Source organism: Sapajus apella, unplaced genomic scaffold, assembly GCF_009761245.1.
Source record: "Sapajus apella isolate SASKATOON/1434 unplaced genomic scaffold, GSC_monkey_1.0 scaffold26, whole genome shotgun sequence".
In the NCBI taxonomy this organism is placed as follows: Eukaryota; Metazoa; Chordata; class Mammalia; order Primates; family Cebidae; genus Sapajus; species Sapajus apella.
In genome coordinates, this window is record NW_022436966.1 from 18250706 (window position 1) to 18264763 (window position 14058).

The window sequence follows — 14058 nt, forward strand, 5'->3', positions numbered from 1 at the left end:
TTACTGCACACCTATTTTAAAACTGCATGTCCATCAGACTTCTAGGAGTTTGGACTTTGTATTTACTGTTTATTGCGTGAATTACTGACTGTGTTATTAAACTGGCATGCGGTATACGGAGTCATTCTCTCTCCCTCGATACTGACACCTTCTCCTACCTCATGTCACCAAAGTCTGAGCTGTTTAGCCTTGATTTTTACTAATTTAATAGTCACCGAAGGCATTGAATAACTTCTAACAATGACACAGCAGCTCAGATTTGTAGAGCAGTTTGTAGTATGAGAGAACAGGCATGTTACAAAAACTAAAAACTGCCCCATGTTGCACTGGTCAGGCAATGAAGGTAGTTTTCACTCAAACGTGGCTTATAATGTAAAATTCTCATAATAATAGGGAAAGGCAAGACAGTGCATTAAGCAGAACCTCATTTGTTCATTTAGTCATTTACTTTTTTTTAGCAGCTTCTATCTCCACAGCAGTCTGGCCTGTGTAGTAGGGAGGGGAGAGATGGGCTCTGCTGCCAAGTGGTTACTGTGTGTGAAACGTATGGAGATGCTGACACAAATACTACGTGCCACACGGACTCTGGATGGGTGCCACAAGAGCAATGACAACAAAGGGCTAAGGGATGCAGAAAAAAGGACAGGTTATTTCTCCCTGTGAAGTTGGAAGAGAAAACTTCCAACTTGACTTTAAAGGATGGTAGGACTTGAAAAGACACATGAGAAAAGCATAAGCAAAGAACATGGCAAAAGAAGGGCAAGACAGACGTAAGGAGTTAGACATCCACAGTTCAACAGATGTAAAGGAGTTAGACATCCAGTTAGACAGATGTAAAGGAGCACTAATGGACTGCGGGGTGGGAGATGAAAAACGCTGCTAAGGAAGGTTAAGGCCAGATCATGGAAGGCCATGGATATCTCAAGGGCTCCACACTGAGTCAGCCAACCAAGGGGAATCCATGTAGTGGCAATGGTAACTATGCTTTTGGAAGCCTCCAGAAAAGGGTAGGATGGACTGAGGAAGTGGGGATGGCATCAGAGACCAGCATGATTACCGTGGCACAGATGAGAGGGAGTGAGGGCTTGAACAGGGAGAGGAAGGAACAGGGGAGAGAGCTCAGGTTTGTGGAGTCTTGGAATTTAATAACATTATACATGTTATACTTACTAAGCACTTGAATAAAATTTAGGAAAAAAATTACAAAATCAGCTTTCTGTAGAAAGTTTAGAATTTTTTCCCTATTGGTCTAATTTCTACAGTTGAAATTAAAAATTTCTATGTAGAAATACTTTTTGTGATAGGCGCTTATTCTTAAATGCTAGCTTAAAGAAAACTTACTCTAAAGAAAATTATTTTCATCAGTTTTTTTTTATGACACTATGTTCAAATTTTAAATTAAGGAGATGAAAACATCAGTTCTATTTTTTCAACGTAAAAGTTACTTCCCAAATACCAATGTTGTCAAGTGGCCCTCTGCAGAGAATGCAGCCTTCTCTCGAGTTCTTTGTATTTTAAATCAGGAGTGATGTGCTCCCACTCATTTGGAGAGATGAAATTGATGTTCTGAGTCACTGCCAGACATTTGCAACTAAATCAACAGCAACAGCTGCTCTGGATTTCAAATTGCTCAAGCAAATACAGAACACAGTGTGAGCTCTGGGTAATGACTTGGGAGAGAAGAAATGAGGAAGATGGGAAGGGATATATAATCTAAAGGCCACATTTTTTGGTGAGGTATTCCCATGTATGATTCCCAGTCTGAGAGTAGGTAGCTGGCATACACAGAGCGTGCACTTCAATACAAAAAGAACAACTAAGTGAGAGGAAGTTTAAGTACACACTCACTCTTTCTCTCTCTCTCTCTCTGTCTCTCACACGCTCTCTCTCTAAATGTAGAACCATCTGTCAAGGACTCTGGGTCTTACCTGAAAAATCAAGTGCACACACACCTCTCTGATGTTGGCCTTTCAATAGTGACAAACATTTTAGAGTTTGTGTGTCCCACACATGAATAGCAGCATCTCTTCCAACCTTAAATAAGAGGATGAGTGTTATTAACTACTACTAAGTTGCACTAACAATGATTTTGTTCCTTAGAGTGAAACACTGCTCAGAAACCAAGATAAACCCATTTGGAGACTAGGAGGAGCCTAGGAAATCATCTGGTACAACTCATTTATTTTTGAGATGAGGAAACTGTGACATTGTGTCTCTAAGAGGCCTGTCTTGGCCGTCAGGTGGAGTTCCAGCAGAGCCTAACCTGATGCTGGGCATTGAAGGCCAATTCAAATGTCCACTGTGCCTTGTTTTCGTCAGTTACTTCTACCATTCCCTCTCCTGCCTTCTCAGTTTGACACAAGATTCTGCTTCTCAGTCCGGGAACTCACCTGTACCTTGATGCTATCCAGAGTTATTTTACCCATTCTCAATTATGCTACCCACCAGGAGGAGGCCTCGCCCCACTTCTGCCCCTGGGAAATAACATTTTCATGGTATAACTATCTTTCATTAAGATGGATTATCTTTGCAGGGATACAAGCTTCTAACACACTAATCCCCAACAATGAAGAAAATTGTAATAGTACAGTGGTTTTCTCACTTGTAATATGCTGTGGGGAGAAACCTGCTGGGTACGATGATTTTAAAAGAAAAAATGGGAAATAAAGCTATAGGCATAATTGAGCAGCATCGGGCCACTCCTAGAGGTCTATCCAGTCTCCTGCAGGTGGCTGCTGGAATACTGTTTGCCACTGGTTTACCTTCCATCAAATACAGTATTGAGTGCACTATCTCCTCGGGGGTTTATGTAAAAAAACCAATGTCTGGCTTTTAGTTTAAAAAAAAAAAAAAGGCTATTAAATACACATGAATCAAGCACCGTCTGTTTATAAGACAGACAAAAAAATAAGGGTAAGTGAAAAAGCAAAACAATGATCAATTACTTGTAAAACCTAATAACATCAGCTAACACAACAGGTCTCTAATTTTCAGTTGGAGGGCCAGCAAATTCATGTATAAACCAATGGCAGGCCCTTACCCTTCAGAGGATTGTAACCCTTTTAAAAACAGGTTAAATGCTATAGATCCCTTTTCCCCCAAAATACCCCTTTTTAGGGGTTGACTCCCCTCATGCTCTCATTTTCCTTCGTGGATTTCATGAACCCCAGGTTATGAACTCTGTTTAAAGGCTTTACCACCTGCATGTCAAGTTTCAGGAAAAGGGTTTGTTTCATGTTAACCTGACATTATACCAAGAATTTCTTCTCAGAATTTGCCACTTAGGTAGTCAACACCAGTTAAGTATTATCTGCAATTAAACACTCATGATAAAAGAAACTGAACAAAAATATAATCTATACATTTGAGGAAAAGAAAAAACTAAAAATACTTTTGACAATATTACTCTTTAGCCAGCAAGGTAATACATCCAAGTTTAACAGCCTTTGTTTAATAAATTAACTATTACTTTTCTCTTTCCACCCCCAAATGATTGTACAGGGTCCCTGTTTATAGTAGCTTTTTCAATTACAGACTCAATCCAAGGTTTAGGCATTTCAAAAAAAAGCTCAGATAAAATTCAAAGTGTTTTTATAAGGCTAAAATATAAATTAGTCAAAATTCTGATGGTTTTAAGTCTTACAAAAATAATTATACTCTAGATGTTACAGTATTTTTAAATGGTTCATTCAAAAAATATACATATATATATTTTTTTTGTTTTGTTTTTTTTTTTTTTTTTTTTTTTGAAAAAGTTCTGCTCTTTTTCCCGGCAGGGGTGCAGTGGTACAATTTTGGCTCAAGTACAACCCCCACCCAGCCCCCCAGGTTAAAGTGATTTTTCTGCTTCAGTCTCCCTAGTAGCTGGGACTACAGGTGTATGCCACCATACCCAGCTAATTTTTGTATTTTCAGTAAAGACAGGGTTTCACCATGTTGGCCAGGCTGGTCTCAAACTCCTGACCTCCTGATCTGCCTGCCTCAGCCTCCCAAAGTCCTGGGATTACAGGCATGAGCCACTGCGCCTGGCTAATATTTATTGAGTACCTAGGATATACTAAGTCCTGGGCACACAGTGAGGAAATATAAAAAGCTACTCCTTGACAAAACTTGCACTATTTTAGTTTTAGCTGGTCCCATTCATGTATCTCATCATTCCAGGAAAAGAACTCCTCAGAGGTTTCCCAGTAGTGCTAGAATGCTTTGGTTGATTCTGCCATCATCATGGAATGATCCAATGTTCACTCAACCTTCACCTTCCTATGTCATGTTTATTTCTACCAAATACTTCTTGAATTTCTAATATGTAAACCGGTTTAAAAATTCTCTTTTTGGCTAGGCCTCAGTTTTACAGGAGATACGTACCTGCCCAGTGGCCACATAGTCCTTCACTGGATGGATGGTCAGGCTGAGAATGTCATCATCGTGCCCCAGGTACAGCCTCTGGGAATGCTGCTGCCGGTTATACACGACAGCAACTGCAGCAATGTGGTAGACTACTTCTCCAGCTTGTGTGTAGAACAGATTGTTTCTACAGTCGTAGCCTCTATAACTAAAGCACAGGTCCGAGAAATGCACAGTGGTTGAACGAAAAGCAAACACATGGAGCGGAAGGTGTCAGACACAAGGCTAACATACTGGCATGCACACGTACAAGTGGAACCCCAGGTGTCACATAGGACAGCAATGTTTAAATGAGGATATGTGGCTGTCTGAGGGCATGAGATGACTTTCAAAGAGGCACACGGGCACTGACCATTGTAACATAATCTGTTCCCAAATCCTCAGCTATTGTGTGCACTTTTTCTTAAAAATGATCATCTGTGATGAGGTTCATGTATTCCCTTCCCAATCTCCCCTCTCATAAACGCCTTACTCCCACTGTAGAAAGCCATTCCTCTCCTCCATCTGAAATCCTACTCCGGTGTATTACTCTGGAGCATAGACCCTTCCAGGGACACCAAAACAAATGAAGAATTCAAAATACAAGCAAGGATGTCGAAAGAAAACAACTCTAATGACTGGCTAAGAAATCCTGCAAATCAAGGGATTTTCAATTCTTTGCTTTCAACAAAATTGTACAGAGACTTAATGGAATTATCAGCTGAAAGATCATCATTTTGTGATATATCAAAATCAAATATGACTTTTTTGGCCTATCATAGGAGTTTGAAGAATTGAGTAAAATCGCTATGATAAAATTGCCTCCACTCTTACCTACTTTAAAGAGAATAGACTTTCTTAGTGCTTACATCTATAAAAAAATGCAAACTGGGAATAGACTCAATACTTAATTTTACTACATTCTAACAATAAGTAATATACACGCACCAATTTTGCAACTGAAAACCAATCCACTATATTAAAATAATTTCCAATAAAAGTTTTCTGTGCTTAATAATTATATGTCACAATTAGTAATATATTTATGTTGATTTAGTCAATTTTTACAAATAATTATAATTCAATCAAAGAAATGGTTAATGGAGCAGCACTATCTAATAGAAAAAATAACATGATCCTAAGTAATTAAAAACTTGTTAGTTGCCACATTAGAAAAAAATGAAATTTATTTGAGTAACATTTTTAAATCCAGTACACATCTAAGACATTACTATGTCAACATGTAATCAATATAAAAGCTTGTAAGATATTTTGCATTCCTCTTTTCATAGTAAGTCTTCAAAATTGGTGTGCATTTTACACACAGAGCACATTTTTTCTCAGAACAGCCGTATTTTAAGTGCTCGGTGGCCATGTATGTGGCTAGTGGATACTGTATTGGGCTGAGGTACAGTCTTATGATCCCAGAAGATAATTTTTTTTCTTGCAGAGGGTATGATATAGTGACAAAGAACTCTCAAGCATACACACATTATGTTAGGGTAAAATTTTATGGAAAAATTAGAATGGAGATAGGAGCTTAAGTAGAAATATGAATGATATAAAATATTCTCCTGTTATAGAAGGATTTGTTCATGCATTTTTTTCGCCCTTTGAGACAGGGTCTCCCTCTGTTACCCAGGCTGGAGTGGCAAGATCGTGGCTCACTGCAGCCTAGACCTTCCCTCTCAGGCGATTCCCCGACCTCAGCCTCCTGGGTAGCTGGGACTAGAGGTGCATGTCACTACATCTGGCTAGGTTTTGTAGAGATGAGACTTCACCGTGTTGCCCAGGCTGGTCTAGAGCTCCTGGGCTCAAGTGATCCACCTGCCTCGGTCTCCCAAAGTGCTAGGATTACAGGGGGAGCTGCTGTTTTTTGTCACACATATTTTTTAATTTGATAATAGTGAGAATCAAATATTTATGGCATTTAGGTTCCTTTGCATCCACTTAAAGGACTGATGTATTCATAATACAGATACAGTCTTCTCAACCATTTAAAGTTACACTAAAAAGTTTTAGTTGTCTACTTAAAATATGCAAGGGTCCATATAATTTTACAAAATTCAAAGTTATGTTGGGCACATGTGCAAAAAATATTTGAAGAAAATGCTGTCCTATGGTGGAGCCAGTGAACAGAGCAGGGGATTAGAGGAAAGGAGAAAGAGGAAGTGAAGATGGTGATGAGAAAAAAATACAGCAGCAATGAGCAGCAGTAGTCTTGATGTCATGGAATCACATGAAGTCTGAGAAATCTAGAGACAATCACATTGTGATAGCCACAGAACATCAACGAGAAAACTGGACAGAGAGTCATACTTTAAAAAGCAACCACAGGTGCAAGTACACGTTGCAGGGAAGAGCTAGCCTGAAGGAGGACGACACTGAGGAGAGAGGACCCCTAAAGCCTGGTGCTAAGGCTGGTGACAGCCAGACAGAGAGAGGAAGAGGCACAGGTGCTTATGACAGACCACCTACCCGTGTATGAACTGGAGTTTCAAGCTGTCCTCGGGAGCCTTTTCTCGTTTGAGGAAGGGCACTATGTGGTTTTTCTCTTTACTTTGTTGCTTTAGCTGAGGTAGATCTTCTTTGTAAACCTTAAAGTACAACAGAAACATCTGGGTGAGATGCCTTTCATCAGGTTCCACAAACATCAGTCTCTTGGCATTCTTGTAAAATCTTTAATTGCTTTAATACAATGTTTTGGAAAACATAAGACATAAGACTGAATATTACTTTTTCCTAATAAACAAAACTAATATAAAATATTTTTAATAACTGGGATTTTAAAATAATCTGTTGATTTGTTACTGTTTTCTTAACATCTAAAATATATATTAGTAAATTTTAAAGAAAATTAAGTATCGGGGGGGACGATCCAAGATGGCTGTTCAGGAACAGCTCAGGACTGCAGCTCCCAGTGAAAGCGCAGAGGGTGAGTGGACACCGCGTTTTTATTGCCCACAGACTAGGAAATTCCCGGGCGGAGGTGCTCCATGGTCGCCAGCGCGGCTGTTTCGGCCAGCGCCAGCGCCGCTGCTTTGCCCCGCGCGGCTGCTTTGTCGGCGCCCCGGAGCTGCGGTTCTCCGTACAAAATACACCAGTCCGGGGGCCCTTTTGGCTGGCGATTGGAGCCACGGGAAGTCGCACATACACTGGTTCAAAAAGGGGACTGAGCAGAGAACCAGGACAGTAGATTCCAGGGCAAAAAAAAAGCGCCACAAACCTCAGTGCCGCTGTTTAAGACAGCGCAGTGAGTGGCCGCAGGGGAAAACAAACAGACCCCGGCGCCTCTTCAACAGGCGACTGGAACACCAACTTAAAAAAGGCTCTGAGGCAGGGAGCCAGGCGATCAGACTCGGCTGGCTCCACCCCCACAAAAGAACAGCAACCAGAAACTCTGGATTGAGAGTTTCACAGCAAGCGCAGCTGAATCCAGGACAGTCCAGTTCTGTGGGGGAGGGGCGTCCGCCATTACCGAGGCAGCCCGCCATTGCCAAAGCAACCCGCCATTGCTGAGGCAGCCCGCCGTTGCCAAGGCAACCCGCCACAGCAGAGACTCCACCCCAACAGAGGCGGGCCTCCATTGCCAAAGCAGTTCTAACTACACCCATATAAACAGGACTGCAGGGAAGTTCACTCGGCAGCGGGGCGGAGCCCACAGCAGCTCAGCAAAGCTGCTATAGGCCGACAGTGACCAGGCTGCCTCCTTGCTGGGCTGGGCAGGTCTGAAGGAAAAAAAAAAAAAAAAAAAGAAGGCGGCAGCATAACGGAAACTCATAAATAAAGCCCTAAATCCCTGGGACAAGCACCTGGGAACAAAAAGCAGTTTATGAGTTCTGCTGCAGCAGACCTAAAAGTACCTGCCCAGCAGCTCTGAATGAACAACAACAGAGCTCGCAGCTCACCATTTGAGCTCCTATAAAGAAGAGACCGTCTCCTCAAGCAGCTCCCTGACCTCTATATATCCAAAAAGACACCTCATAAAAGAGAGATCAGATTGACACTAGGCGGGTATCCTTCTGGGACAAAGATAGCAGAAGAAGAAAACTGGTAACAACCCTTGCCGTTCAGCAGTTGCTGCAGGTGAACCCCAGGCAAGCAGGGCCTGGAGTGAACCTCAGCAGACCTACAGCAGAGGGGCCAGACTGTCAGAAGGAAAACCAAGAAACAGAAATAACCTCATCATCAACAAACAGAATGTCAATCTGAAAGATTTGAGACCCAATCTGAAAGCCAGCAACTACAAAGTCGACAGGTGGATAAATCCTTAAAGATGGGAAGAAACCAGCGCAAAAAGGATGAAAACACCCGAAACCAGAACATCTCTCCTCCTAAAAGGGATCACAACTCCTCACCAGCAAGGGAACAAGGTTGGATGGAGAACGAGTGTGATGAAATGACAGAATCAGACTTCAGAAGGTGGGTAGTAAGAAACTTCTGTGAACTTAAAGAACATGTTCTAACCAAATGCAAAGAAACTAAGAACCTTGAAAAAAGATTTGACAAAATGCTAACAAGAATGGACAAAATAGAAAGGAATATAAGTGAATTGATGGAGCTGAAAAACGCAACACGAGAACTTCGTGAAGCATGCACAAGTATCAACAGCCGAATGGACCAAGCAGAAGAAAGGATATCAGAGGTCGAAGATCAACTCAATGAAATAAAACGGGAAGGCAAGACTGGAGAAAAAAGGGTAAAAAGGAATGAACAAAGTCTCCAAGAAATGTGGGACTATGTGAAAAGACCTAATCTACGTTTGATAGGCGTACCCGAATGCGACGAAGAGAATGAATCCAAGCTGGAAAATACTCTTCAGGATATTATCCAGGAAAACTTCCCCAACCTAGCAAGGCAGGCAAACATTCAAGTCCAGGAAATACAGAGAACACCACAAAGATATTCGTCAAGAAGAGCAACCCCAAGGCACATAATCGTCAGATTCACCAGGGTCGAAATGAAGGAGAAAATACTAAGGGCAGCCAGAGAGAAAGGTCGGGTTACCCATAAAGGGAAGCCCATCAGACTCACAGCAGATCTCTCAGCAGAAACCCTACAAGCCAGAAGAGAATGGGGGCCAATATTCAACATCCTTAAAGAAAAGAACTTTCAACCCAGAATCTCATATCCAGCCAAACTAAGCTTCATAAGTGAAGGAAAAATAAAATCCTTTGGGAACATGCAAGTACTCAGAGATTTCGTCACCACCGGGCCAGCTCTACAAGAGCCCCTGAAAGAGGCTCTACACATATAAAGGAACAACAAGTACCAGCTCAACTAAAGGGCAAAACAGCCAGCTAGCACCAAAATGGCAGTATCAAATTCACACATAACAATATTAACCCTAAATGTAAATGGACTAAATGCCCCAATCAAAAGACACACACTGGCAAATTGGATAAAAAGACAAAACCCATCATTGTGCTGTATCCAGGAAACCCATCTCACATGCAAGGATACACAAAGGCTCAAAATAAAGGGATGGAGGAAGATTTACCAAGCAAATTGAGAGCAAAAAAAAGCAGGAGTTGCAATTCTCATCTCTGATAAATTAGACTTTAAAGCAACAAAGATCATAAGAGACAAAGAGGGACATTACATAATGGTAAAAGGATCAATGCAACAAGAAGAGCTAACGATCCTAAATATATATGCACCCAGATACATAAGGCAAGTTCTTAATGACTTACAAAGAGACTTAGACTCCCACACAATAATAGTGGGAGACTTTAACACCCCATTGTCAACATTAGACAGATCAACCAGACAGAAAATTAACAAGGATATCCAGGACTTGAACTCAGACCTGGACCAAGCAAACCTAATAGACATTTACAGAACTCTCCACCCCAAATCCACAGAATATACATTCTTCTCAGCACCACATCACACCTACTCTAAAATTGACCACATAATTGGGAGTAAATCACTCCTCAGCAAATGCAAAAGAACAGAAATCGTAACAAACAGTCTCTCAGACCACAGTGCAATCAAGTTAGAACTCAGAATTCAAAAACTAACTCAGAACCACACAGCTTCATGGAAAGTGAACAACTTGCTCTTGAATGTTGACTGGATAAACAATGAAATGAAGGCAGAAATAAAGATGTTCTTTGAAACCAATGAGAATGAAGACACAACATACCAGAATCTCTGGGACACATTTAAAGCAGTCTCTAGAGGAAAATATACAGCAATAAGTGCCCACATGAGAAGCAAGGAGAGATCAAAAATTGACACCCTATCATCAAAACTGAAAGAGCTAGAGGAGCAAGATCAAAAAAACTCAAAGTCTAGCAGAAGACAAGAAATAGCTAAGATCAGAGCAGAACTGAAGGAGAAAGAAACACAAAAAACACTTCAAAAAATCAATAAATCCAGGAGCTGGTTTTTTGAAAAGATCAACAAAATAGACAGACCACTAGCCAGATTAATAAAAAAGAAAAGAGAGAATAACCAAATTGATGCAATAAAAAACGATCAAGGGGATATCACCACAGATTCCACAGAAATTCAAACCATCATCAGAGATTATTACAAACAACTCTATGCACACAAACTAATAAACCTGGAAGAAATGGATAAATTCCTGGACACTTGCCTCCTGCCAAGCCTAAACCAGGAAGAAGCCGAAACCCTGAACAGACCCATAACAAGGTCTGAAGTTGAGGCAGCAATTAAGAGCTTACCACCCAAAAAAAGCCCAGGTCCAGATGGGTTCACAGCTGAATTCTACCAGACATACAAAGAGGAGCTGGTACCATTTCTTCTGAAACTATTCCAAACAATACAAAAAGAGGGAATTCTTCCCAAATCATTTTATGACACTAACATCATCCTGATTCCAAAACCCGGCAGAGACTCAACAAGAAAAGAAAACTACAGGCCAATATCCATGATGAACATAGATGCAAAAATCTTCAATAAAATACTGACAAGCCGATTGCAACAGCACATCAAAAAGCTTATCCACCATGATCAAGTAGGCTTCATCCCGGGGATGCAAGGCTGGTTCAACATACGCAAGTCTATAAACGTAATTCACCACATAAACAGAACCAAAGACAAAAACCACATGATTATCTCAACTGATGCAGAGAAGGCCTTTGACAAAATTCAACAGCCCTTTATGCTAAAAACACTCAATAAGCTAGGTATTGATGGAACGTATCTCAAAATAATAAAAGCTATTTATGACAAACCAACAGCCAATATCATACTGAATGGGCAAAAACTGGAAGCATTCCCCTTGAAATGTGGCACCAGACAAGGATGCCCTCTCTCACCACTGCTATTCAATATAGTATTAGAAGTTCTAGCCAGAGCAATCAGGCAAGAAAAAGAAATAAAGGGCATTCAAATAGGAAAGGAGGAAGTCAAATTGTCTCTATTTGTAGATGACATGATTGTATATCTAGAAGACCCCATCGTCTCAGCCCCAAACCTCCTGAAACTGATAAGCAAGTTCAGCAAAGTCTCAGGATACAAAATCAATGTGCAAAAATCACATGCATTCCTATACACCAGTAACAGACTTAAAGAGAGCCAAATCAAGAACAAACTTCCATTCACAATTGCCACAAAGAGAATAAAATACTTAGGAATACAACTAACAAGGAATGTAAAGGACCTCTTCAAGGAGAACTACAAGCCACTGCTCAACGAAATAAGAGAGGACACAAACAGATGGAGAAACATTCCATGTTCATGGTTAGGAAGAATCAATATCGTGAAAATGGCCATACTGCCCAAAGTAATTTACAGATTCAATGCTATCCCCATCAAGCTACCAATGACCTTCTTCGCAGAACTGGAAAAAACCACCTTAAACTTCATATGGAACCAAAAGAGAGCCCGCATAGCCAAGTCAATTCTAAGCAAAAAGAACAAAGCGGGAGGCATCACACTACCGGACTTCAAACTATACTACAAGGCTACAGTAATCAAAACAGCATGGTACTGGTACCAAAACAGAGATATAGACCAATGGAACAGAACAGAGGTCTCGGAGGCAACACAACATATCTACAACCATCTGATCTTTGACAAACCAGACAAAAACAAGCAATGGGGAAAGGATTCCCTGTTCAATAAATGGTGTTGGGAAAGCTGGCTAGCCATGTGCAGAAAGCAGAAACTGGACCCCTTCCTGACACCTTACACTAAAATTAACTCCAGATGGATTAAAGACTTAAACATAAGACCTAACACCATAAAAACCCTAGAAGAAAATCTAGGCAAAACCATTCAGGACGTAGGTGTAGGCAAGGACTTCATGACCAAAACACCAAAAGCATTGACAACAAAAGCCAAAATAGACAAATGGGACCTAATCAAACTCCACAGCTTCTGCACAGCAAAAGAAACAATCATTAGAGTGAATCGGCAACCAACAGATTGGGAAAAAATTTTTGCAGTTTACCCATCTGACAAAGGGCTGATATCCAAAATTTACAAAGAACTAAAGCAGATTTACAAGAAAAAAACTAACAAGCCCATTCAAAAGTGGGCAAAGGATATGAACAGACACTTTACAAAAGAAGACATACATGAGGCCAACAAACATATGAAAAAATGCTCATCATCACCGGTCATCAGAGAAATGCAAATCAAAACTACATTGAGATACCATCTCACACCAGTTAGAATGGCGATCATTAAAAAATCTGGAGACAACAGATGCTGGAGAGGATGTGGAGAAATAGGAACACTTTTACACTGTTGGTGGGAGTGTAAATTAGTGCAACCATTGTGGAAGACAGTGTGGCGATTCCTCAAGGACCTAGAAATAGAAATTCCATTTGACCCAGCAATCCCATTACTGGGTATATATCCAAAGGATTACAAATCGTTCTACTATAAGGACACGTGCACACGAATGTTCATTGCAGCACTGTTTACAATAGCAAAGACCTGGAACCAACCCAAATGCCCATCGACGATAGACTGGATAGGGAAAATGTGGCACATATACACCATGGAATATTATGCAGCCATCAAAAACGATGAGTTAGGGTCCTTTGTAGGGACATGGATGAACCTGGAAACCATCATTCTCAGTAAACTGACAGAAGAGCAGAAGATCAAACACCGCATGTTCTCGCTCATAGGCGGGTGTTGAACAATGAGATCACATGGACACAGGGAGGGGAGCACTACACACTGGGGTCAGTTGGGGGGAAATAGAGGAGGGACGGTGGGGGTTGGGAAGCTGGGGAGAGATAGCAAGGGGAGAAATGCCAGATGTAGGTGATGGGGAGGAAGGCAGCAAATCACACTGCCACGTGTGTTCCTATGCAACAATTTTGCATGTTCTTCACATGTACCCCAAAACCTAAAATGCAATAAAATAAATAAATGGGAAAAAAAAAAGAAAATTAAGTATCAGTAAAATATAAATAAAATATTTTATTTCTTCTACGGCCAGAAATCTCTTGGTGATTCTGAGATTTGAAAAATGTGGACCTCAGGAGTCATGACAATTTTATCCTAAAACCCCTCTTTGGAATTACATTCCCTTCATAACTTCATGCATCATAACAGATCTGAGATACAGAGCAAAGATCAATCTTGGTCTAACTTGGAACCTAAAATGTGCTGCTGATTGTACCATTTAAATGTACATAAAGCTCAATCTGTTTTTTACTGTGTATTTATGCTTTACTACCAAGA

General features: G+C 40.8%; 1 protein-coding gene across 6 annotated transcripts in view; it reads right to left on the reverse strand.

The window, feature by feature from the left end:
* The window catches only part of EML6 (EMAP like 6), a 262431-nt gene that overhangs the window by 89633 nt on the left and 158740 nt on the right, over window positions 1-14058 (reverse strand). For all 6 annotated transcript variants that reach the window (XR_004273049.1, XM_032292107.1, XM_032292109.1 and 3 more), the window contains 3 exons: window positions 6862-6980; window positions 4366-4552; window positions 1929-2034 (listed from right to left, as the gene is read on the reverse strand). Coding sequence is in view for 5 of the 6 variants with exons in the window: in XM_032292107.1 (XP_032147998.1) it covers window positions 1929-2034; window positions 4366-4552; window positions 6862-6980 (412 nt within the window). In the remaining variant the exon portion in view is untranslated. The remainder of the gene's footprint in view (window positions 1-1928; window positions 2035-4365; window positions 4553-6861; window positions 6981-14058) is intronic.